The 27,526-nt window shown below is 41.9% G+C and overlaps 1 protein-coding gene across 3 annotated transcripts in view; it reads right to left on the bottom strand.

The window, feature by feature from the left end:
• Positions 1-6,385: 6,385 nt before the first annotated feature.
• Positions 6,386-27,526, bottom strand: part of LOC145434286 (5'-3' exoribonuclease 1-like) — a 53,229-nt gene continuing 32,088 nt past the window's right edge. For all 3 annotated transcript variants that reach the window (XM_080311649.1, XM_080311650.1, XM_080311652.1), the window contains 8 exons: positions 13,142-13,223; positions 12,602-12,686; positions 11,939-12,030; positions 10,669-10,766; positions 9,812-9,925; positions 9,115-9,226; positions 8,443-8,753; positions 6,386-6,976 (listed from right to left, as the gene is read on the bottom strand). In XM_080311649.1, the coding sequence (XP_080167775.1) occupies positions 6,815-6,976; positions 8,443-8,753; positions 9,115-9,226; positions 9,812-9,925; positions 10,669-10,766; positions 11,939-12,030; positions 12,602-12,686; positions 13,142-13,223 (1,056 nt within the window). In that variant the 3' untranslated portion in view covers positions 6,386-6,814. The remainder of the gene's footprint in view (positions 6,977-8,442; positions 8,754-9,114; positions 9,227-9,811; positions 9,926-10,668; positions 10,767-11,938; positions 12,031-12,601; positions 12,687-13,141; positions 13,224-27,526) is intronic.

The raw sequence follows: 27,526 nt of genomic DNA, 5'->3' as shown, positions 1-27,526 counted from the left end.
CAGTAAAACTGCACTCAAGCCACTGCAGAAACTACAGCATAAAGTACTCCGAATCATAGCTAGGGCCCCAAAGGGGCCTGGCTGCCCATCCAATAAGTCGCTGCTGAAGAGATTCGGCGTCCTAATCATAGAAGATATGCGGAAACTAGAAATCGCCAAGTTTATGTATCAGTTTCACTGCGGTCGTTGCCCCGAATATTTCAATGACTTCTTTACCTCTGAATCAAAAGCGCACAAGTACAACACACGCGCGTCCACGTCGTCCAAATATCATATGATCGACCGAAAAGATCATCGCTCTATCAAATATGCCGGACCTGATGTGTGGAACAGTATCCCGCCGGCCATCCAACAGTCGACGAGCATGTCCCTATTCAAGTCGAAATACAAGCAATTACTACTAAATAAATACAGTCCATCCTCAAGATTACCGGACCACGACTGACCTATCCATAACATGCCGCCCTATTTCTTGTCGCTTTCTTTTTCTATACTATCTTCTTTACTTTCATTCAGTGTGCAATGTGCATGCCTCCTCTTTACATCGCCTAGGCCAAGGTGGGTGTCAGATTCCATCGACAACCTAGTCGCTTCGACATCTTCCTTTCTTTCATTGTATCGCATTTTTTGTGGTGTAGGGGAGATGTGGTACCGATGGATCACTGGGACCGAAAATACTTTGAAAATTCTCTATGATAATTCCATGATTACACTCCGTGAACTTGTCTACAATTGCATGCTGGCAAAATCTTTCCTCACATACAAAAAAATTCGACGTGCGCCAGCAATGGGGTCTCTCACAGATGATTTTTGTTTTAGGGGGTGTAAACTAAATTTATATCGACATATACATTTTTCTTTGTAACCTTCAACACGAACAAACCAGCAATCATTTTTATTGTGAAGTGTAGGACTTGTATCAGGCTATATATAATGGCACCTATTATTTTTTTCAGTACTTTCCTTGAGTGGACTTTTTTTCGATTCATGTATAAAATTCGTAGGGTGGGGACCGATGATACAATAGCCAAATCAAGCAAAATAATCAAGCATACTAATCATGAAACAAATGAAACATGTCTACGTACAGAAAATCTTTATGTAATAATTGCATATGATGTTTTATCGCTATAACGAGGTATTTGGAAGTCACACTGTCGATTTTCGGACAATATGTATGTACCCTCAAATTTATAAGTCCGAGCCTAAATCGAAACGTGATTTTATGACAACATTTGAGTTAATATTTATTCTATTTTTTGACAGTTGCGACCAAACATTCTTCTTTGGCTTGCTGTAGCTTAGATTAAAATACTGAGCAAGAAAAGTAGTCACATTTGAGTTCTTTAGGGTATATGTGTCATAGGTCCCCGGGTCGTGTGTCATTGGACCCACCTGGTGGGGACCGATGACACGTTCGAGCAACAAATTTTGAACGCCCATAAATATTTTTTGAAAAGGCGGATATTCATGTATATGTGCGCGATAGGTAGAGCTTGTATCAAAGTGCTGAGCCAGCAAAAGATCTGTTGTTTTCGGCTGAACATTTCAGGGCCAGCGATCATTTTCCGATTTTTGATCCATCGGTACCACATCTCCCCTATTGAACTGATAAAATTGCTAATAAACCAATGATGATGATGATGATGATGATGACATCTATTATTTCAAAGCGAATTCTTCAACTGCATTTCTTGAAAACGTGCTCGAATGCTCGTGTCTTGAAAATCCGCTCCTTCGATTTGAAATGAACGAGTGCTATTATTATTATTGATGAAAAGATGAGTGACGCTTTTCGCCTGTAAGGCCAGGTGCGTCACGGACTAGAATGAGCGATTTACCAAAATATGGGCAATAACCGATTTACAAGTAAGTGCCACAAGATATAACAAATTCTGCAACATGGGATAACATTTCGGGGATGATCAGCAGATTTTCGAGTGTTGCAGTGATTTTGAGCTCGCACGCCCTGTCGATTAAAAAGTTCCGATGAAAATCATATCGATTGCAGTGCAGCAAAAAATGCTCCGACTGTTTCAGGTACTTTACAATGGTCGCATAGGTCGGTGTCGCTACATCCAATTTTATATAAATGCGCTTTCAGGCGGCAATGGCCTGAACGAAGCCGAAATATTATTCGTTCGTAAAGCCTATGTCGATGCATCGATGGAAAGTGGCCATCAGTCAATGATCTATGGAAATTTCGATAGTGACCTCCACGCTCATTTCGTTGATATTCGACGTTCCAGGTCGCTCTACAGTATTGACGTACTTTGGCTTTCGCCTCAGCGTGGCTAATTTTGTCTGGAAGCGTGTGAGAAGGGGAATTTTCGATATTTGTTCTGGCAGCTTGCCAAGCCAATTTATCAGCTAACTCATTACCACCGATATCAGCATGCCCCGGTACCCAGGCCAGGACAACAATGGCGCCTTTCTGGACCACTTGATTCAGCAAGCGACCACATTCAAATATAACATTCTGCGTTTGCGGTGCCTGCAGGTTGGTCATAGCGGATAGCACGCTCAGACTGTCCGATAGAATCAGATATGTATGTTGGTATGAGCCATTCTGGCAGATCCATTTTAGAGCGTGGAGAATGGCTTGTGCTTCTATGGAGAAGATTGACTTAAGAGTGGAGCACGACTGGGAAAAGTTTATCATCAGCGACGGGATGGTAAAGGCAAAACCGGCTCCCTCTGCTGATTTGGAGCCGTCAGTGTATATTTCAGTGGCATCCCTATATCGTTCGAATATGAAGTCCAGGACTATGGGTTTATGTGACAGAGGTGCGATATCTTTTTTAATGATTTTTGCAAGGTCTAAATCAATATTAGGTGATTGAATCAGCCATGGAGGCAAATTTGGAAGACTTTTTCTTTCCAAGACAAGGTTATTCAGAGACTCGACATTGGTGGCGATGTTGAAGGTAATGAATTTTGGGTTCATGAGGCTATATATCTCCTGCCAAGAGTCTTCAAGCACTCCTAATGTTGGGTGTTCGTGAGCCTGGTAACCTCTAAGGTGGCAGCGATAGTTAAGGCTAAGCTGTTTGTGGCGCAGATGGAGAGGAAGCTCGTCACATGATGCTTCCAGTGCACAAATGGGGGTGCTACGCATTGCTCCACAGCAGAGGCGGAGAGCTTGATTTCGTATGGTGCGTAACTTGTCCAGATACTTTTTTGGGGCGAAGTAATATGCTGGTAACCCATAGTCAATCAGTGAGCGTATCAGCGCCCTGAAAAGTTGCAGCAATGGTTTTTTACTCGCTCCCCATGCGGTACCAGTCACGACTCTGATTAGATTCAGTCTGTTGGAGCACTTTTTGGAAATCGTATCGATATGTTGCTTATAGTTAAGCAATTTGTCAAACGTGATACCCAAATATTTGTAGGTGTCGACAAATTCAAGTTCATGGTCACCAGTTTTCAAGATGAGTGGAGGAATTTTCCTTTTCTTCGTGAACAGCATGCCTACGGTCTTTGCCTTGCTGATGGTAAATCCCCATCTGGAACACCAGTCGCTTATTACATCAAGTGATGATTGAATGGAAGACAAGAGGGGCTGGATAAGAAGACCGCTATCCCAAACAGCGCAGTCATCTGCGAACACCGCATGTTCAGACCGATGACCTAACGAGCTCGGTAAATCATTGATCATTACCGCAAACAATATAGGTGGTGGCGAATGTAATAATAACGCGTAACGTTTCAGACGACACATTTCGGTATGATCGCAACAAATATGCCAATAAAATTGGCAAAGTATTTTTTTAATGAACATATAACGTCAAGCCTGGTCATTTCTATCTGGCAGCTTATCTTGAAGTTATTATGGAAAATAGTTATGTCAGGGATATCTAGATATCCCTGGGTTAGCCTATGTATATCACAGGAGAAAGTGGATTTTTGTAAACATTTCGAAGTCACCATGATTGACTTTACTTATCCAACTTTTTTTCCACAATCCCCAAGAAAACATCTCTAAACAGCAAAATGTTTGTATCAGTAGCCTAGGCTATTGACAATTTAGCAATTATAATGAGTCTGCACAGTAGGATATTTCATCTCAGAAGGCCATTCTGTTCAGTCAGTCAGGTTTATTAATATTTTAATCGTTTCAAAACATCACAAGACTGCGATACAATGAAAAGATATGAAGGTGTCGAAACAACTTGGAGTAGCCATTAAGATCAGACACCCACCTTCGCCTAGGCGAAGTAAATAAGAGGCATGCACACTGAATGAAAAGTAATGCAGAGAATATAAGACGCAAGCGACAAAATGGGGTGGCATGTGGCGGAGGGCGAGGTCGATGTTAGGTCGTGGTCCGGTAATCCTGAAGACTGGCTAGTATTGATTTAGAAGAAATTGCTTGTATTTCGACTTGAATGCGGACATGCTCGACGACTGTCGGATAGCCGGCGAGATGCTGTTCCACAATTGGGGTCCGGCATACTTGATGGAGCAATGCGTTTTCTTGTATTCAGTCCTGATCATGTGGCAGTTGTTCTTCGTTGACGCGCGTGTGCTGTACTTGTGCGCTTTTGTCTCCGAGGTGAAGTAGTCCTTGAAATTTGAGGGACATTGACCGCAATGGAACTGATACATAAACTTGGCAATTTCTAGCTTCCTGATATCTTCTAAGTTTAGAACACCAAATCTTTTGAGAAGCGATTTATCAGTTGCACATCCAGGCCCCCGTGGGGCTTTGGCAATGATACGGATGATCCGATGTTGAAGTTTTTGCAGTGGGTCAATTGTATTCTTGCAGGCAGCACCCCAACAAAGAATTCCGTATTGTAACTTTGATAGGAATAGAGAGTTGAAGAGTATCAACAGCACGCTGACTGGCAGAATGTAGCTAAGGCGGCGAAATAGACCACATATCTTCGATAGTCGTGGTTTGAGTGATTGTATGTGACTCTTCCAGGACATGTCCGAATCCAGTAAAACACCAAGGTATTTGGCATTTTTAGTGTTGGAAATTGGTTGGCCAGCGATGTCAACGGTTAGGTTATCGCAGGAGTTCACGACCAATAATTGGGATTTCGCAGCGTTAACCCGAAGGCTGGGACGTCCACTCATGCACTTTGGGCATTTGATCACTGGTGACGGCATTCAAGCTTGCGGTAGTAGGTGCGTGAGATAGGAGGTGAGTATCGTCAGCGAAGAGTGTGGTATTCAATGATGAGGTTTCAAAGATATCATTGACATATAAAGTAAAAAGGACAGGTCCAAGAACAGAGCCTTGCGGAACACCACAGGTAACAAGGTGGGGGGAGGACAAAGTGTTGGATATCGAAACCATTTGATATCTCCCAGTCAGGTAGCTTTTCATGAGCTCTAGTTGTGGACCCCGGAACCCGTAGCGCGCCAATTTTGAGAGAAGAATACTGTGATCGACGCAGTCAAATGCTTTTTTAAGATCAAGAAAAATGCTACATCCCACACTTCGTTTCTCCAAGATGTCATAGTACTGTTCAGCCACTGTTGGAGATTGCGATCGAAGTAACCAGCACCCCAATCACGCGAAACACCGTCTCTGCTCTTCATGCCTGTTAGAGCCATGTATACTCTTCTGTAATTTATTGGGTTGAACGTGTGATATTTAAAAGATGATGACACAATGGTGTCGTAGCTAGTCGCAGAATATTCTGATGCCCTTGCATGCTAATTGCTCGCGGGCCTTCACAGAATAGAATACCGGTTTTCCTTTCTGTAGTTGAATCATATCTCGTATCAAATCCGTAGTTTGTTCGGAGTCAAAAAGTAATTACAATCAAACAGACCTGGCGAGCTTTTGGGAGCGCCGTGGTAACAACATACCACATTTCCGGCGACTAATCTCAATGCGAAAACCAATGTACATAGTGACAATTCATGTGCCTTTTCTGGTGCTAAGGTGGGTGTCTGATCTTAAAGGCTACTCCAAGTTGTTTCGACACCTTCCTACATTTTCATTGTATCGCAGTTTTGTGATGTTTTGAAATGATGAAAATATTAATAAAAACTGATTGCTCACAATATATTTACGTGGTTTATTAAAATGCGCGAAGAGCAGGGTTGTTCAGAAATACATTTGAAGGAGAGTTATCGTAATACTGTACGAATAATGCACAAGCGTGAACTGAAATATCGTATCATGGCATGCCATATTATACAGAAACTTATCTTTTCAAGTATTTTTCTGGTCGGAACAAATTCATTTGAAACAACTTGTCCTATTAGTTACACCCATTCTACTCCGGCGGCACGGTAGGTGAATTGACATTTTCTTTCTGCTCTGCCTGGATGTGCTTGTGATATTATGACAGCACTGTTCTCTAAATTACTGATGTGATGAAAACTTATCTCTTTCTTGAGGCACCCTAAAAAATCACAAATATTTCGAAGGAAGGTCTTTTTACTTTAAAAAGCGTCAAGGTAGAAAGTGGACATAAAAGACCGCGAAATGCAAGTTTGCACACACCGAGAACAATGAAAAGTTAATATTTTGGTATTACAATCTACAACGGATTACACGGTTTACAGTTTGATTATGCTCTACTTTTTTCCAAATACACAGTTTACATATTCTGTACACACCTTAAATATACACTACCGAATACATCTGTTCACTATCACTACCACCGAGTTGCGACTTTCACGATTAATCTTAAGTTATGAACATGTCTCGAATAAATAGTGCATAACCGGTACAGTACACGTACAGAAATTCAACGCCTACTACAAATCGGAATAAATAAACGATGACAGGCAAGCCCCCGTAAATTAATAACGATTCAAAACAGCTAACAGACACTGGGGTTCCGAGTTATTTCTTTGCTTGGGTAAACGAAACTGCCAGTTTTGGTTTCGTTTGGCTTTGCTGTCTCTGTGGCTTTGACCTTTCATTTTTATTTTCAATGTCTTTTTGGTCCCCTGTTGTTGTTGCCTTGCCATCAACTCTGTTGGATGCGTCACACTGATCGGATTGCTGGAAAAAAAGATCGGAGTAAAATCGAGACTGGACTCACAACGGCTTTCATATATTCTTGCAGTATCGGAATTACACTGGTACGCAACTGATATACCACAGCTATTTCCGTTACTCAAAGAAATCCATTATCATTACTCAACTCTAATCATTAAAATTGATACTCGACTCGCATTTGAGTAATGAGAGAAATATTGAATGAAGTGAATAATGTTTGAGCAGGTAGGAGGAAGTCGATGCCAGCATATTTTGTCGAAATGGCTCCGAAGGATAACTGGCACATTAGGGTTGTTCTAAAACAACTTTTTGTCCCGATTCCAGGGATTCACTAATTAAACTGTTAGGTTGCCTGAAAATACGCTGCACACCAAATTTGGCTCGATTCCAACTGGCAGTTGTGAACGCACAGGAGTTTGAAAATTTTGAATTTATTGCAAAAAAATTTAAAAATTCTTTTCAAATTTTACTGTTATTGAGTTGTCTACAAAAACGATGCAAAACAAATTCCACGCAATTCCAACCCGTAGAAGCGAGGTTATTTGATTTTTTCATTAAAAATTCTGGGATTACCCACAGTCCAGGCTAGTTTTGCGAATCCAATATTTTCAACTGTATTCACTACGCTTCTAGAGGTTGGAAGTGAGCAAAAATTGTACATCATCGTTTTTTTTAGACAACTTAACCATTTCATGGTGTTGACAGTAAAATTTGAAAACATTTTTTAATGTTTTTTCATAATAAGTTCGAAACATTCCTACTCCTGTGAGTACACATCTACTAGTTGGAAACCGAGTCAAATTTGGTGTGCAGCAATTTTTAGGCAACCTATCAATGTAATCAGTGAATTGCCAGTCATTTTCGAACAACCCTACTGTACTTCTTCTAGTATTTCAGCTACACGAAAAAATCCACACTCGCTACTAGACCTAAATCTTTGAGCCCGAGCCACCACTAGTTAGCGCCAAAGTACTCAATAACCAGGGTTGTGTAACCGTCACCAAGTCACAAGTCAATTTCAATTCACCACCGATTCAGGTCCGAGTCCAAGTCAGCTAGCAGAGGGTCGAGTCCGAGTCATAGTGTTTTGACCCGAGTATAAGTCATTATGTTCACTGTTCAGTGTTCAGTTTACAGTTCAATCCGGTTAAACCACTTTTTTACCTCATGCTCAGGTGATATAGAATGGTTCGCATTTATAATATAGTAATTTTCCTCAGTCCAAACAGTTTCTGGCCTATTTTCCCAAGTATCAGGAAGGATAGACGAAATACCATAAATGTGGAAATTTTACTATTCCTCGAAGTCACAATGAAATGTATGTCTTGATCGTCCTAGTCTCGAGTCATATGACTTGGTTCGAGTCATGCACAATGACTTGAGTACAAGTCGAGTCATTTTACGCATTTGAAAAATGACTCGAGTCCATTACAATCCTGTCAATAACAGGATGATACATCCACACGAACCTCATTGGTCTCCTTGGGAACGGGCGGCTTGTCGAGAATCTTGAACTCTGTCCGCGGCTGCCGGCTCGCGTACTGCGGCATTCGCTTTGAATGATGCGTGGGGCTGACCTGGACGGGCAGGTACGGGTATTGCATGAACGGCTGGTACGGCGGCATGCCCATATGATGCCCTGGGCCCACTGTGTAAGACGGGTGAATGACGGCCGCCGGCGAGATATCCTGACGTCCAACGGTACGTGTTGGCATCAAGTGGTATGGTGTACCCGGGTAGTAATAAGGGTGCGGCGACGTGGCATACGACAAAGGGGTGGCTGAAAAACAGACGGGGCAGGTTGGCATCACAAGAGAAACGAATGCATGACGTATTCGATATTACATATGTTATTCCACATAAGCTGTTGATGAGTGTGCTGTGCGCGCGTGTGTGTTCTGACAATTTTCAGAAGAAAATGCCGTTGTTTGAACAATGTGCTGTTGATTAAGGGAGCACCAAGCAGAAATGATCAGACATTGCTATTACATACAGGGCCATCGATGTGTTTCAAAAATTAGGTCAAGCTAAAGAAAAAAAAGTCACCACTCTCATATGTCACTTGTTCACGCCCTCTTCGATAAGCTAATAACTAATCTAAAATCAATGGTCATCATTTTCGTCCGAGCGAAGCAACATACCGTAGGCGGGATGGGGAGCATAGTACTGATTCGGAGCCACGTTGTGGACGGTCACGTACGCACTAGACGGCGGACTCGTTGATATCGGGCGGTTCTCCTTGAGTTCGTATTTCTGAAAAATCGCCGCCATTAACAGTCGCTCCTCTAGTAGTGCTATACGAGAACGAGTGGATTTGTTGACCGCTGCATCGGTGAGTTTCTCACACTTTCTGCGACTACATCTTGGAGAAGGGATTTCAACACGACCCCATGACGGGTGTGTATATTGTATATATATCAGCAGCTCTGCATCAAGACGGCCCAAGACAATATTAGCATCGACTTGACTTGGGAGCGAAACTGACAATAATATCGATTATCTTGACAACAGTACGGCGGCACAGTTTTTCCAGAGGTGGTCAGGTCAGTGGCAAAGTACTTCCACTTTTTCAGAGTAATCAAGTAAGCTTGGCTTACTTTCACCGCCTACTCGAGCGGTCATATTTTCAGACTGCTCCCACTCCTACAATTTTTTACGTTTTCGTTTCGTAAAAATGGAATTAGATTTGTATAGGTTTGAAACAGGGTTGTAACCAAGTCACAAGGTTCCGAGTCACAAGTCAATTTGAATTTTACAGCTTTGACTCAAAGTCAAGACCAGTCATTTTCAATTCACCACTGAGTCAAGTCCGAGTTTCAAAATCTCAAGATAGCTTACGAGATAGGCGAGTCCTTGATACGCGGCCGCCTCCATAGCTTTGTCTCTACTCCTGTGTGGCCGTGAGCTGAATCTCACACCACTCCACAGTTGCACAGTCGAAACGACTTGTTCCTGAAAAAAGGATGAAATCAGATGCCGAAGGAAAGGCATATGCACAGAAAGGCTAACATGATATACTGACAACAGAGACCAATATCAGCAGGAGAAAGTGGGGTTATTCATTTTCATCGTACAATGAAAGCTCCATAATATTAATAATCCAAAGATGCGACATAGCACCGGGCAAAGCAATTTCTTATATTAGTTGATCAATTCAAACCACTAAGGCAACAAGTGTGTATTTAAAACGTAATTGAAATTGCGGCAACACTTAATTGACAAGTGGGAATGTGATTGTACTACCATTACCGGTGAGCATCAGCCCAACTCGACGCAGCTTTGCAAAAAATAGAGCCACTGAACGTGAATCATCCACAGCAATGCATGCCGCTGAATTCCATGAGAATATGCAAAAGGGAAATTACTAGGACAAATCATTAAAACACATTTAGATTCCAATTTCCTCTGCGTTAAACAACAATGGGAACAAGCCGCATCATCGGCTTGCCGATTTCCGATAGGATTGTTTCAGATCCGGTTTGGTCCATTAAAGCATTGCTTTGAATGTAAATTGAGAATACAATAACCATCATAATGCAGAGGAAAATCAGGCAATAATTCTCAATAAGCAGAGCCACACATAAGCATAAAGATAGATTGATTATTACCATAGTACCAAATTTCAATATCAATTGTACTTGGAACTTGGAACTGCTAATAAAAGAAATATTCGCTAGAAAGCTACATGGACTCACGTCATCAGTTGTGAAATAAGTGTATATCGGCGACATCATCTTGCACTTGATACATAATGATTGGAGTTCTTCCACGTTTGTTTGCTTTTTGATAATATCTGAACCAAAGATTGTTGCTCGTGAATGAGAAGGCAGAGGGACAAAAAAAGAAAAGGCAAATTAGCGATGAAGTTGCGGTGGTTTGATAAGGTCATATATTTTTGGAATGGGCAATTGGATTTATATCTACACGCTATTTGTGGGCATAAATCTCACGCAACTTTGTTAACTAGATGGTCAGGACTAACAGTGGCGTGATTTGTCATAAAATTGCATCGTTGGTTGGAATAGAATCTAGAAATATTCAAGTTGCTAAATATTCTGTAAAACTACCTAGTACTTACACAATCAGGCACACGCATCACACACAGTTATTTCCATTCATCAAAATTGCCATCTTTCCCACACGTTGAAGACATCACAATGAGGATGTCAAACCAGATGTGTTCGAAGTAACATAGTAAATTTCTACCTAATTGCTGTAGAAGCAGTCTGCCAATGAGTGCCAAAACTACTTAAAAGAAAGAACGAAATGTGCGAGAATTACTAAAATAGTTTATAGAAACAGATTTGGTCTAGGTGCCAGTGTTGGAAGTTGCAAGATGCACCACAGCACAAACATATGACTCATGACAATGAAAACGGTGCAATTTTGGAGAGGATTATCTGTTATCATCACACAAGGTCCCTATCACACAGTTGTCATGGCGGTTTCACTTATTAAAGATGTAGGCCTACAAACATATCGAAACACTCTTTTTCAACTTTGAATCTAAAACGACAAAGTCAGAAGTTTGGCTTCAAAAACGTGCAGTTTTAATGGAAGTAATATAAACCCCCGTTTGGTTAAAAAACATGGTCCACATGGTCCAAGGTACAAATTTCTGATGACTGGACTATTCATATTATTGAAACAATCAGCGCTGCCTTGTCTCTATAGAACTACTTCAAACTTCAGCATTTAATTGTGCGACAGTCAATGTAGACCAATCCTACAACAGCAGTGTACCAAGGCCACACTCACAATGGCTTTATATCAATAAAGGCCTGATTATAATTGCCATATCATCTGACCAAACAACGGATGGTCAATATATATATATATATATATATACTACTATACTACTATTTACTCAGAAACACAACTCAATAGTTAAAGCCCAAAAACAAGTGAGGTCATACTTTCTGGATGGAAGAAAGACTACAAAAAACAATAAACTCATGTTTTTACTTGAACCCTGATCTTCAACTGAAGTGGAACGTTCCATATATTCATCCTGTTCTTCTTTCTCGGAGTCTGCATCAGACCCGCTTTTAACAGTTCTAAAATGATAAATACGATCAAACCAACAGATAATAACTGCACCGATTAAACTGCAGCACACAGTCCAAATGTGTCGCATATTTAGTAGGCTGAACACAATCAGCAGCACGCATAGGCTTATAAACAGACCAAACACATAAAGAACGTGAACTAGACTTGTATTAGCATGATGTGGAATTAATCAGGAGTGGCAACACAAACAACAGATTTTGGTTGCATGAAATCATTGCTACACTGTAAGATTCTGCAAACAGGCATGGGGATACTAAGCTAATTTCTTATGCATAGCTTACAATAATTTTGTTACAGACGGGATAAATTCACTTGAAAAGCATACATGGCCGTAATTCAAATCGCATTATCCACCTTCATAGAAAAACGAGCTATTCAAGGCGAGCCATCTCGAGATAAATCACACCAGGGTAATATGGGAGTTTATTCTGCAAAGAATGATGCCAGAGAAGCATCCCAAGACTGATTCTATTGCATCACATCGAAGATACCCGACAGCACATACTTCATATGGTCATTTTGTCATGTTGCTTTCATATTGCACTGTTGTAAACTTACAATTTATCTATTTTGTCTGTCAATTCTTGCGTGCTTGGATTTTCTTTTTCTTCTGAGTTTTTGGCGCCTTCTGGTGCATCCTCAGCTGCGTATAAATTCATCACATATATAAAATAACTTCACCCTTGCATCGCATGCATGCTATCAGGAAATTTGCAATGGGAAACAACAGCGCCGACACTTAAAAAATCTAAGAAGCCAAGCAGAGTTTCAACTATAGCCATCAAGTCTGATGATAACTATACAGGCAATTTCATGACAATCTTAAAATAAAAATTTTGATGAAGAATATCATGATCAACTCAACATAATTCCAGCAATTATGCAGCAAGCCTTGAGAGCGGACACCATACTATAATATGTTAATTTACAGAACGCCTGTAACAAAACAAAGATTTAACAATCAGCAATATGAGTAGACAGAGTGAAACGCGCATGAATCAACACACGGAGAAAGGGTTGCAATCTTCACAGCCAACAGGAAAACATAACTTAAATATTTACTGAGACAACAGCCTCTACTATCAATATTTATCATACCTTCTTCGCCAGCTGACCACTTGGATGAGTTATTATCATCCTCTTCGTGTTTGAGCATTTCGCACAGCTTTTGCGTGCCCTCCTGAAAGTTAAATTCACAGTCAGAAAATTGGCATTATGCAGGCTTTAATATCACAGATAAGACACGTTAATTCCTATGAATGGGCACTGAGCAGTGATCAAGTGCATAACCTATTTCAAACAGCATTAAATCTATTGACATTCTGGCAAATACAATGGGATCGCATTGGAAAAGCCTTGGTTGAGCTGCTGTATTAGAATAGAATCAGTAAATCAACAATAATCATATGGGTAACAATTCCTTGGGCAATGTTATTGTGAGATGATATTGTTACAAGCTTGAAGAACTTAAGATACAGGAAGTTGGTCTCACAACAGCAATACCAACGCAATTTCAATGAGCGCATGTAAGATACAAATAAAACAATCAATTCCATGTGTATCCTTCAATAAGTACTTGAAAAACGGCTAATCAACATGACTGTGACAGTACCTGAATATACCAATCAATCTCATCCCAATATCTGGTAGTCATAATGCTTTGGATAGGCGTCGATATAAATCCAAATAAACTCGAAATATGATATCGCGATAAGTATGATAGCGATCTTTGCCGTGATTCGGACTCCCGACAGTTGGGAAAGTATGTTTGTTGATAATATGGCAGTCTTTCGCTGAGAGTGTGCCAAAGTATGGCGGCCAATGGTGTCGAGTATAGAACGATTAGCAGCAACGTTACGCTATGCATGCTACGCCGAGTAGCGATGTGTATTGATCACGCGTGCATTGGCAAAAGTTCCAAACGCAGGGTAATGTGGATATAAATAACTGAAAATGAACAAAGGGAAAACGACTCGTCAGAATCTGTACTATAGACAGCTTACCATATTTCACTGCTACAGCACTGTACTCTCCGTTTACCCAAGCACTGCTTATGCCTTATTTATTACAACACAACCGGGATCCTTGTATCAGAATATCACTTGCAACATGATTTCATGAGTCTGCCTACTCCCCATTCTTCCGCGCAGTATTTATATCTCCCACGGGCCAGTATCAATCAACGGCCAAACACAAAGTAGAGCTGGTTGCGAATCCAGGAAACAACATATTTTCGACGTGACAAAGGCGATAACAAAATACGCCGCGTATCTCGTCTCGTTGTTGACGTCGCGACGGTCATTATTACGAAGCTACACTGCATATGATGCGAGCCTACATAAATCCTGCATTAATACAGGCCTCGCACTTTATATTTTAGCGCGATGAGCGCGAATCTATGCTGACTAGGTTCGATTAAGTCGCGATTAGAAACGAGTTCCAGCAAAACACAACACGAAAACGTCGTCAGCACACCCTGCGGCAATTTGCTTTAGCATGGCACACAATTTAAGACTCGTTTTCACAAATCATCTTAATATGTATTAAGGCACAACTTTCTCCCGCCGTTGCCGTCTAATAAATCTAATGATTGCGATCTAATCTCATTCAATGATATATGTTCATTAAAACGGAAAAATCCGAATGTGCAGCGGAAAGACATACCGCGGTAATGAGTAATTAGTCTTCCGATTTACGTACGTTAAAATGCTTCTATAAAAAAATCGAAGTATATCTGTACAGAATTACTGATGTCATCTATTGTTAAGTAATCGCGCAGTGGAAATAACAAAATATTTTTGCGCTTACAGACTATAACGAAAGCGTTTGATTAAAAATATCACACGGCGTCGAAAATAAATCGAACATGGCCAGTGTGATACAATACGCTACGAAACTACATGGGAAACTAACAACAGGAATTCCCGAACAACAAGTTAACTGGACGGTGGACGAACGGAACCGCCAACATCGGAAACACAACAACAATAGCCCTAACTAACAAGCGATTGCAAGAGCTCTCGGGAGTTATTCGTTACGTTGTTTACCTGCTGACAAAGACAAGCGGCGATACAGCCCCTGCCGAATGTCACTCAAAATATCCCCGAGCATCTAGCGAACCCAAATCCCGCGTCCCAAGTTCATGAACATTATTGACGGGTCTCGCATTACTTGCAAGAGACGGGCGGCTTTATCTGGGCGGAAATAAGCCGTGATGTGACAACTGTGATGGTTAGGCCTACTACCCAACGCAGACGGGGGAATAACGAAAACACTATGTCTGTCGACATTGCCAGTCGATCGCGACAGTTATAAATAAAACATGATTTGTTTGTTACAACGGCGAGTGTGCTTCAAGTGAGTTTACTTGTCCGTTTAAAATCGTGTCGTGTGTTGTCAGCGAAGTCGCGAGGCGAGTCTTGGTAGCGACCCGTGACGCGGTTTGAACAGTGATATAGATATATTTATACGTAGAACGAGCACGAAAGATAAGTATCGTGGCGCGCTGATACTTTAATTCCACAACAGTGGCATTCAAGAGGTTTTCATCTTACTATCTTCGCCTGAAAGTAGACTTTCGCAGGTAACTACGTGGAGAGCGGATTATGCAATCCCATCGTAGCATAATCGCAGCCCGGCTAATTATAAGGTCAGGGACTTCCAGTCTGCACTGGACACGGACATACGAACCAACTACATAACTGAGCGGCTGCTGGAAAACCTACCATATTGGCTAGTTGGCTATCAGAGTTGAAGGAAACAAGCTTTAATCGCTAAATCTGATAGGCTTCAAGCTGTAAAGGGATCAACCAACAGCCCTAACACAAGGCGCCATGTCATCATAGGTATGGGTAGCAAACATTAAAATATTAATTTTGACAAGTGTTACTGAAATTAGTGTCTTTGTATGAATTGCACATATTTTAACTTCACATTTCGTGTTCACTCACGTCATAGTTCGTGACACTAAATTTCCTACTTTGCAAAGCCCTAGTTACAACCATCGCTGTCGGTTGAATCAATCTCGCATTCAAACTGCCTGGCGTCCATGGTAATGATAACGGGCACGGATTTGCCTGAATAACCGAACCATTTCAGTGAGTTGAACAGGCCATGCTGACTCACGCCACTACTCGTGTGTCTGGGAATCGTCTTAATCGTGATCATTATTGATCATCGATTGTCGCTCGTCGTGTCACGATTGTTGAAAACTTGAACACACATTACACAGTCTCAACAGATATCGTAGCTTCGTGGCAGAACCGGACCATTAGAAAATTTTCATCTATTCTAAATTAGATGAGAGTTAGAAAACCGACACACACTTTGTGCCAAATGAGATTAGAATTAGAATTACTTTATTCGCAAAAAACTTGGGAACTGAATTACATTCCGAATTAGAATGAAATACAACAAAAGTCGCATCAGAGTCTAATTATCTCATTGTCAAAGTCTGCTTTATGATCCATATTTTAATGCGCCCGAGCTACACAGGGAGTTGGATGTTCCAACACATTTGAAATCAAAACGTTATGCTTCTTTCTGTACGTACAACCCTCGTCCGCTGGTAAATCATAAAATCGAACGAGTTGACTCTACCGTTTCGGCTTACATTGGAACAAAACAATAGGCTATGCGACTATAAATAAGATCACTAGAACCCTCTTATTAGCGACGATTGAAAAATCAATTGACAAGACGTGAATCAATTCTAATAGCGATGACACAAACAATGGGAGCTCGGCGATAGTTGTTGGTCGCGCTTAACGATTGGAATTTTAAAGAGGGCGATGCTTTATGCCCCATTCAAACGCCAGGGCTGATCGTATAGTAGCGAGCGGTACTGTACGACCTGAATCGCTGGTCTCGCTATATCCGCCAAAGTCACTTGCCCACGGCGTAGTGTGTGGGGTTCTTCAGTTTCGGAGTTATTGCCACGGAATTGGGTGATGGTGCATCACCACGCGAGTACGTCGTAAAAAGTAACGACTAATACACAGTACTGGACATAATTGCGCATGTGCTGAACATCGATGAAATAAGAATGCCACCAAAAGAGAACCATTAACCACAAGTCAGAAGAGAGCGTTCAATTCCCGATCCGGTATACACCGCTAACTTCATGATATCGGTAGACAGTCAACGCGGCATTTACTAGAAATGTCAGACGTTTCATCGCACATCTAAACCAGAGAATTCACAATATATCGGTCCCTTCTACGAAATAGTCTGACGCGGACGCCGGTAGTGATTAAGGCTGAAAACTCCTGCTTTGAAGCATAGCAGGGCTGCGTTTTTCGACCCTGTGTGCCCTTTACATAGTATACTTGCTAGCACATCAAAAATTCTCTGAATCTGCACGTAGAACTTGGCCAACTAAATTCTAATTCGTCTGCGGATCAGAAATAGGGACCCAGGCTTTTGGTGGGTGCAAATTATGCCGCATGCCTCACAGCGATCAAGATGAACGCTACAAAGGTCGCACAATAATCGATGTGGTTAAAAAGTCACAACTGTCAAGCCTCGCGTCACAACCTCACCCAGAACCGCACACGACCACAGTCGTAATGGACACACGGCCAGTTAAAAGACTGCATGAAACCGCGTTGCTGGTACGTAACACCGCACTGCGCTAAAACTGAAATATTATCTATAACGCATCACAACTAAACGCTGACGCTTTGCATCAAAACAAACCGCCACTTCTACGCGGAGGAAATCGACTATTTGCTGACTAACGCATGCATCGGCCATCGGCAACTCGTTTCGTTTGCGCGTAAAGAGGAAAAAAACAAGACACGGTCCACTTTTGACAGTCTCAGCCTGACATGGGACAGCGACAAAAGACACCTCGCCAAATCTGGCATGTCATGTCCCGAGTGTGCACGTAATCACAAAAGCGTCATGACACGGCGCACAGTTATTCACACGGCGTCCTTTCAGTTTGTCCTAATGACTCATGCCAGCCATAAGATCAACATCGGACTTCGTGCCAAAATCATAGGTCTGTTCTTTTCTCAATAGTTATCGCTCAATTGAAGAGGTAGATAAACTCCGTTTCTCGTAGCTTGTGGCGATATTGTTGGTGTTTCAAGACACCAATGCCAGATATCAATTTGGAAAACAAAACGCAAAAAATCTACTAACGAAATTACAGCACCAGACGTGTGTCGATTAACGCTACAATGCAATCGACAACGATTACAGTTAAAACTATCTAATTGCGATCATAGTATCAACGGTCGACGTGCGTCGTGCATGAATCAAAAAAGTTCAGGCCCGAGCAGAGCGGTGCGCATCATCCTCCATCTGCGAGCTACCGGTACCCGTTGACGACGAGAAATACGGCAGGGCGACGGTTCTCTGAATCATACCAGCACGTTCGCAGTCGTGTATTGAATATACATCAACCATGGCATGTGTAGTGTTATCAATTTGTTACGACGCAATTCACAAGCATAACTTAGATTGTGATCGAATCAACAGCGAGGTTTACAAATCCAGCGTTTCTACTAAAACTAATTTGATATGTCGCACCACTCCTCGATCGAATCATATGTTCACTTGCTCAGTTTATGGGAGTTGCGTTTTTCGAAAACTAACACGTGGAGAAATCGATCTCTTACAAAGCAATCCATTACGACTACCCCACAACTGGTCCCTAGTATATACCAATGTTATCACCCGCTACCCGCAGATTAACCATACGTACTGTACATTTGCCCAGAAATTACAGATTTCATTTTCGGATATCTTCCCAAGTTAGATCTGGTAAGATTTCTTGGCGTCAGGTCGATTCAAGATTCAAATATCGCTTACTTTAGCCCTACACGTCCTGTGAGGAGATTCCGGAATCACGCGCTCAGATTCAACGTGATAGCACGAAAAAACGAGTCAATGTTTAAGCTGTTACTTGACGGACGGGACCAGGCATTGATTTGCGATGTCTAAGTAATCACGAGCTCACGCGACATCGAAGAACATTTCTACGAACTGGTTATGAACGCATAGTGGAGAAGTTAAACAGATCTGATAACGGTTAATCGTCTCTGAAAGAGAAATGATATGTTACTAAGTAATGATTAGTCTCGGGATGGTGTGAACGCGAGGTTTACGTTCGCGTTCTGTGTTTGAACCTCAGAAATTTAGCGGTTTACGTTCAAACGAACCTTGGTAGGTTCCGGACTGTGAACCTTTTTCATATATTACAATTTCCACATCGTTATAATATCTTTGGTTAAACTTTATTGCATTTCAACTGCGGGCCCACTATACGCATGGTGCTGGCAACTTAAAAACAACACTATACGAGTATGCACCTTGACAATCTCAAAAATTTTACTCGCTTTGTTACAAAACTTTGCTCGAATATTTAGTGACTCTCTGCTGCGAGCTTGACCCGCAATCACACAACATCAAGAGCGAAATACAACACATGTAGGTAGTCAGCGAATGATGCTTATTCAACCAATCAATGGAATTGATATTGTCTGATGTAAAAAATCTAGCAGGCGTACGGCGTCAATCTTGATTTCATATGTTTATTGTAACATAAAAACCAACTCCATGCGATTGGGGTGTTGTCTACTGCTGTATAACTTGTTAATGGGTTAATATCGGTAGCAAGTATAGAAACCCGTTTTACACTCTGCTCAATATCAACGTAGCAATACTCAGACGCCGAATACATCGTCCGGTCGGGCCTAGACCGTTAAAGGCGTAAGCATAGCCTACATTCCCTTGCAAGTACTCGTCGTAATTTTAGCAAAGCGACGGAAGATATTGATTTTATGGGGTTATCTATCATTTGATTGACCCAGTTAATACGTTTGCAGACGTTTAAAGCGTCAATATGTACTGCAGCATTGTGACATTATGTGGCCCGAGTCGTCGCTATAGGTTTCGTTAACATTAATATAGGCCAGGGGTTCTCACGGATTTCATTGCATGCAACGGGATTCACAAGTCACGTTGCTTCTGATATACCAGAATTGATCAGTACAAGGAATACCAATAGCCGCATGAAACAGCTATTTCAGTATTCGAAAACATCGCATCTTGCTACCGGAACTGTTACAATTACCGTACTGGAAGGAATGGACGTAGATTATGTTTGTCCTTGATGTTTTTGCGGCATATGCACCAACTCATGATATAAACATATTACATACACAAGATCTGTGCATTGCATATGCATACCATAAGTGAATGATGTGCATATGCCGCCGGACAAGGAAGGTACAGAAATAGCCATGTACGGCTTTCAAAGTCTTGCACCACCCCTCCATGCTATCCCAATATTGCATGAGCGCCAAGCGGGGAAGTCATGGATACCAGTGTTACTAATCAGGTCTTCGGTCTGACCCGGTCGGGGTTCGAACCCACGACCTACCGATCAAGAAGCCTGACCCTTCACCATTACGCTATCTTGTCGGTCGAATTGCAATCCTTGGATCAGTGTGACCTGCCCTATTAAAATCGAAGTAGGGATCTGTCGAGATATGCAAAACACCGAACTGGACAAAGATTTCAGGGTTTTCATTACCATGTAACTACGGATTCCTCAAGTCATCCTACTTGTGAAACAGCGAAGGTAAACAGTACATGGAATATCAGTGACCGCATGAAACTGCTGTCACTTGTCATGCAGACAAGCTTCCGCGTGACGACACAATTCTAACGGGGATAGTAAAACACGTCATCGGTTTGCGCGGAAGTTTCAGAGAACAGGGTCTTGCATCACGCGGAAGGATTGATAACGGAACCATTTCGCTTCGCGTAACGACTCTTCGCTTCCACACGCAGATCTGTCGCTACAAAGATTCCGGGAAGGTTTTCCGACGAAACCAGCGCGCAGTAAAGCACGCATCGTAAGATTACAGCAAAAGTAATCGGGTCGAAGTTACGAAATCGATTCCAAATTTACCGCGAATTGAGAAAACGACAAGTGACACGAACGGGCGAAGGCGCGGCAAAGAAACCATATCAGATGGCTCCCCAAGGCACGGACTAGATGCACCGAAACACGCCACGACACGGATTACTGTGATAATCGGATTTGAGGCGTACGATTCCGTGTAAGTGCGACGGTCAACCACTGCGTTGATTTAATTTGCGGGTTGCGATATTTAGTCCGATTAACAAAGGACACCGGGGAATAATGATAAAGGTCGATAAAGCAAGGGTACGACCAAAGTTGATTTGGATCGCAGGTTGATTTTTAGTCGTCCGGAACCGATTTACAGTACTAGCGGTATTTTGATAGAGGGCGATCGAAGTCAAGTATTACTACTCTCGTAGATCTGCAGAATTTTCTGTCGGAGTGCTCTTTTCAGGGAGACGGTCGGCCGGTCATATACTCATATTGGTCATACGAAGTCCATGTACATTTGAACCAGAACTTGTGGTCCAATTCAATTACAAGTAGAAGTAGCCATCTCCAAGTCGTCTCATCACTACTTCGAGGGAAGTAGAATATAAAAGGTTTGCAAAATACTAAAGTAACCAGTTTCGAAGGTAAGTAGATTTGATCGAAAGTTCGCATCATTTTGACAGTTAATCGGTGGTGTCTACTTTGGATGCAAGATGCTTTTTCGCCACTAACGCAAAACGACTAACGACGCTACAAATAGGTGCAGACTTCGAATTATATTCAGCTATTTCACACTATTTCGAAAATGCTATACATTTTACACTTATAAATTCCAAACCCACACTATATACACAAAAACCGATTCCTCAAAAAGCCTGCTCCAATCCGTTCAAACTGCAAATATTCAGTTTCATCACCGGCGGAATGAGCCGAGCGACTTTCGCGGGGACGCAGTCAGAAAACGTTCCACGTGTTCGCTATGCTGTAATAACGCTCACGAGACCATCATGAATAGGCGCAATCGTCGCGTAGCCATTCGAGGGCGTGTGTCACGTAGGGCGACGCCCACAAACAAAACGCCGGATGACGAAACGTGTCGCCTCTTTATCGTGAAGGTTTGATTCGCCTTGCACCGATTTAATAGCGGAGATGATTACGGATTTGAGATAATTAACGCCTTTTTGTAGATTTGGATTTACGATGGCGATAATCTCATTTAGGAGCCGGAACTTCGGAAAAATATGGATATTTTTAAACGACTTTTGAATGAACGAGAGTCGCCACCGGGTTCGAAGCAAAAACGCCGATTCGGGCGGTTCAACTTGCTACATCACTTTCTGTCTTACATTAAATCAATCTTCCGCAAGTCAGATTTCAACGTAAGGTTTTCTTTTCTACCATTTCTTTCCTAGAGAAATGTCACAAAAACCAAGATGGGTAGGGGTCCACTGCTGTCGGTCTTACGTGTAAAACAGGTGAGGCGTCGCTTAAACCCGAATTCAGCCATGCAGTTTCACACAAACCCGCATTGGAGATGATCAAGTTCTATTCAAGCACGCATCGCGCCCTGCCTTCGACAACAGCATATCGAGAACCGCAACTCCCACTCCCAACCCTGGTCTAAGTACACATGGCTATCGGCCAATAGTCGTGCTCTGACATCTACGGATTCTACGCTGGTAACTTGGCTTTTCAACGCGATTGTGAAAAGCAGCATATTTATCCAATCGACGAGCAGGCGAAACTGTATCCAATACATTTCAACGATCAAATTCCAACCACTACGATCTATCGATATTGTTCGTCACTTTTGATGACGTTACGAGAATTAACAGGGCCAATTACTAGAACCACTTGTTAGTATTGACTTCCTGCGGGGCCTACGATATTCATGAATACCGTAGGCCCCGCTTCCTGATAATGAGTGGTGAGGCAATCGCGAAAATAGTGCTTCACACAATAAAAGCAACATAGTCACCATACCATGGCCGCTAAACACTGCAACCGCATAAACTATGGATAAACACAATATCATCCCCTGAAGCCATCAAATCTACAATTAGCCATAACAAGCCTGCCACTGGGACAAGTTTCTAAGGCATTCAAATGGAAGCATTTCCTTATCAATGCACAGTAGTCAATCCATGTCTATGCGATCTCAGACCCCAGCACGAGTGCTGCGACAATTTGCATGGTTGATGCTGTAATATGCCGTTAGGGTTTTATTCGGCAGTATTCCCTCTCCACGGGTCGGTCTCGTATCAGGTCAATAGTTACCGTATTTATATACAGTTCGCGAGGGCATCGGCTTAGTGGATTGTTGTACGTCAGCAATAACTCGGTTTTTGCCCACCAAACACCACAATTGCAAGGTTGCGCGAATCTTACGCGACACTTCGATATGACACCGACCGCGTTAAATGTAGCGATCAACACTTCGAGGGCATTTTGTGAATCTATCAATTATAAGCCAGTGGTTCTCAATCTTTTTAGCTCGGGGGACCGCTAAAATACCAAAACAAGTTTTGCGGACAGGTGATCCTTACAGATCGAAATGAACCATAAATGTAATTAAGATAAATGTATGCAACTCAAAAGTAAATTTTGGTCACTACTGATGTCTTTTTGATATTGAATATGTTGTACGTGGTTCTATAGAAGTTTCTACAATGCGACCACCAACTTTTATATGATTCTTCCCTTTCCTTTGAAAGACTTTCGACATTGCCGTTTCCTAAGCCTCTAGCATGCGGCCGAATGCCGCTAAATTGTATAGTCTGAATTTACCGAATTTGGTTCAAAAAGTCTTCTTAGATTCAACAACTCGTTATTAGCTACTTTTAAACCGATTACTTGCAGCATTGTAACGAACGCCAAAGTCCATACCGGACCATGATCTATATATTACGACCAGACGCAGAAAATACGAATCAAATTTCTGAATCAATTGTAAATTTAATGTTTAATATCTCTATAATTAATGTACAAGATTTAAACCTCTCGCATTTTGCAATTGAGACGTAAAATTACAATATATTTGGCGGATCGGAAGGAAGGCTGACATGGATCGTCGTTTGGGAGTCACTGATCTACGCTATCTTCAATGCACAAGCAATACTGAGATGCACTGCGTCGGCCATAGGATGACCAATCCGCCACCCAGCATAGATAAGTCTGTCGTCAGGCGAATCACGCGATTTTATCCAGCGTGACAAATAAGTAATCGCGTCATAGTTTGTTCGTTTTTTCATCGAACCAAGGTATGCAGAAACAGGCGCTTTTCCAAATGAATCAGAGGACGCGTCACTAAGGTGAGCCGTTTCGTCCATCGCCATGAATATCACAAAACGCACACTCCGGATGTGACACGAATGAGATATCGCTGAGTTCGATCACGGGCAATGAAGTCAGTTCGTGCACGCGTGAGGATTCAAAACAATACCAAAGGCGTGACAACGCGGTCGCTCGGTCAGCAGCCGAAAGGCGAGCGATTGAATTTAATTTGAATTGAATCTCACTTCGAAGTGCTCAGTAACAGTAACAGTACAACAGCTCATTTACATAATTCTATCGCGAATTACCATGCGCGATTCGTGACGAAATGTAATCCTGACCGATGCGTATCTCAGAGATGCTATAATAAAAAGGTCGATTATATCTGTTTCTATGTGTAAGTTTTCGAGAAACCCCCGACATCAAAATGTAGATGAAGATGATTGAATTAAAGCATGCTGTTATGGAAACTTTGCTGGTGTTAACCACAGTAACTGACTCACAGCGATGAGTATTGAAATGGATTAGAATCTACTATTCTCGGTCGGCTTCGGGTTGGAACCAAGAGTTTCGGAAATATTGATTCCTTTAGTCGCGTACGTGGACTTGGATTTTGCCAAGGTTCCGATTCAGCCTGATGGTGCTCAAATCAGGAAGAGAAATTTGGGATTTTGAAATGAGATAGTCATTCGCGAGCCAAGCCTCAGCGCGATACGTGCCACGCCTGTACGCGCCGCCCGCCACTACGCAAAACACGCGTGGGTCAACAACAAAACTGCAGAGTTAGCGTACCCAAAACAGACCACTCCTTAACTAGGCTTGTCGAGAAAGTACAACCGTGTATACGGGGTTAAGAAGCGATGACGCGCGATCTCGATGCTACAGAGATGGCTAGTGAGGAATGGGACCACTTGTGATAAATGCTTTACCCGCAGTTCAGATATGGTGGCTTTGTGCGGGAAATGGCTGCTGCCAATAACGATGACACACCTTCTACTTTAATTTAAGACCATATCATGACTTCATATTTAGAGCGTTGAGACGTATTAATATCCCATACAATGTCATAATTCATTTCGTTAACGTAGGGGAAGAAATTGCAACATTTGTCGACGAAACGTAACTGCGATTATTATAGAAATCGGGCGCATGGCCTTGTGTGTTGTAATTTCCAAGTGTGTCTCAATCAATAGTTTGAAAGCAGCAAATTAATGAGGCAGTACAAGATTGCTTAGAACGAAGTCTTTTACATGTTATTCCTGTTATCCTGTAGATGTAAATACATTTGGGTGGCGTATTTTCCATCGGTGTCGCAAGTAAGCACCATCCGTCTATTTTGCATAATCCACAATCATTCAAACAAAATTCGCTGTCTACCGGCGCGGAAAGAGTACAAAAGTTCTTCGTTTCGCCATTTAGCTTTAAAGAAGAATCGATCATGAAATAGGAATTTGCTGTGAATTTGTGATCATTTCGATAGCGAGCAAAATCGAGTGACGGACCGATTCGATCCTGAGCAGAGCATTCGGGCATCCTACGTATTAATCGAGATTTGAAGTTACAAAATACTTTTTATACGACAAAAAATATCGCAGTTACACTTGAAAAATGATTTCGTACTCGTTCATTAACCGTAAATATGCCATGGCGCCTTGTGGCGATCACTATTTGCAGGAAAAATGTCGATCCTCTCAAGGGTTTTCTTGCTAGGCATTGGTGTTATGGTGTATCATAACTAGGGCTGAGCACAATGATTCGAGAACTCGAATCTGAATCGAGTATTAATTTTATTGATTCCAGTCGAGTAGTAAAAGACCATATTTTCGAGTACTGAAATTAAACGCTTATCGCCAGTGAAAGTTAATTTATCAACGAGAATATAGTTTCCATGCTAATTTTCACTGTTGAAGCATTGAAACCTTATCGGCGGTATCGTAGTATACGCAACATAGAGTACGAAGCTACGAACGTTGCTGGACGTAGCGCATTTCTGAAGTCATGATTATCGCACAACATGGTCACCAAGTGAAATGAAATCGGTGTGGTCGAAAAATACCAAAGCAACATGTCTGAGATGGGTATCAGGCATTATATTCTTTGTGGTGGCATAAACGGTATATATCTGAACTTGGACGTATTACATTCTGTGATGACGTCATAATGGATGATACTCGATTACTCGACTCGAAGCATACGGCGTGATTCACAGTCGAATCACTCAGGTACTCGATTTTGCCCTGCCCTTGTCATAACTGATGGATAATGGTCTCTTTGAATAAAAGAAGTCAGTCAGAAGCCAGGTGGTATACAGTGTGGTAAAATACGGATATTGGTACGGGACCGGAAAAACTTCGTGAAAGACTGCAAAAAATGTACCGTTATCCCACGAATTGAAAAGCCAGTAAAACAGGTTGCCTTCAGGCTCTCAAAGTGGTCAACCCAGTTGTTACTACAAATTTCAAAGCATCAGTTAACGGCTTCTATAACCGGAATCGGCGAGTCACGCACTGAACTTTGCACCATCCATTTCGAACGCAACACTGCTTCGGGACATCTATCGATATCTACGTCAGCCTTGCGCAAGGAGATCTCAGAATTTCAACACCGAAAGTAGTTGAAAAATTGATCTTTGTTAGATTCCGAAACACGTATATTGCATATTTTACACACGAGACTATATGCTAACATATTATACTACTGGTAGGTAACGTATTTTAGGCGATCTTCACTTGTGACTCGGGCTCAACCGTGGCTTACAAACACATCAAACTTAGCTATATTTTTGTTTTTGCTACGAGCCTACGACTACATTATGCAAGGCAATGTGTAATCATCCTACTTAAAAGCAATCTGAGCATATCAGTGTAGCTACCGATTGAGACACCAATGGAAATCGGTTAATTGCCTAATTCTAACGCATAGAAAATACATCTACAGTGTACTAACAAATAAGATGTCCAGATTGTCCACCCTCGACTTCATACCGACAATCTCTACCAATGAAACTTCGAATTGAAAACAAGATGCTGAGTCTGTTCCTAAAAGCCTTGATCCCCTATCGACCGTTCGAAATAATGACATCGACATCCAAGCATCGCCCGTGTTTATACAACAAAAAATGCAATTGGGCGCCCTCGAAATTACCACCACCCCCTCTTAACCCTGTTCCTGATGAGCAGGAGATTCGCCGGAGCCGCAATCAATTCCGGAAGATTGGCGTTCTCGCTCAAATCAATCGTAATTACTCCTGGATTAAGTCGAGTGCGCAATGATTGGCGTTGAGGTAAGGGTTCATGATTGAAGGAAATCGATATGGCAGTTCGACCAGCCAACCGAAA

The sequence above is a fragment of the Botryllus schlosseri genome, chromosome 2 (assembly GCF_051294905.1).
Source record: "Botryllus schlosseri isolate E-star chromosome 2, Bs_hap1, whole genome shotgun sequence".
In the NCBI taxonomy this organism is placed as follows: domain Eukaryota; kingdom Metazoa; phylum Chordata; class Ascidiacea; order Stolidobranchia; family Styelidae; genus Botryllus; species Botryllus schlosseri.
Note: the sequence above shows the minus strand (reverse complement) of the source record. Positions and strands in the feature narration are given on the sequence as shown.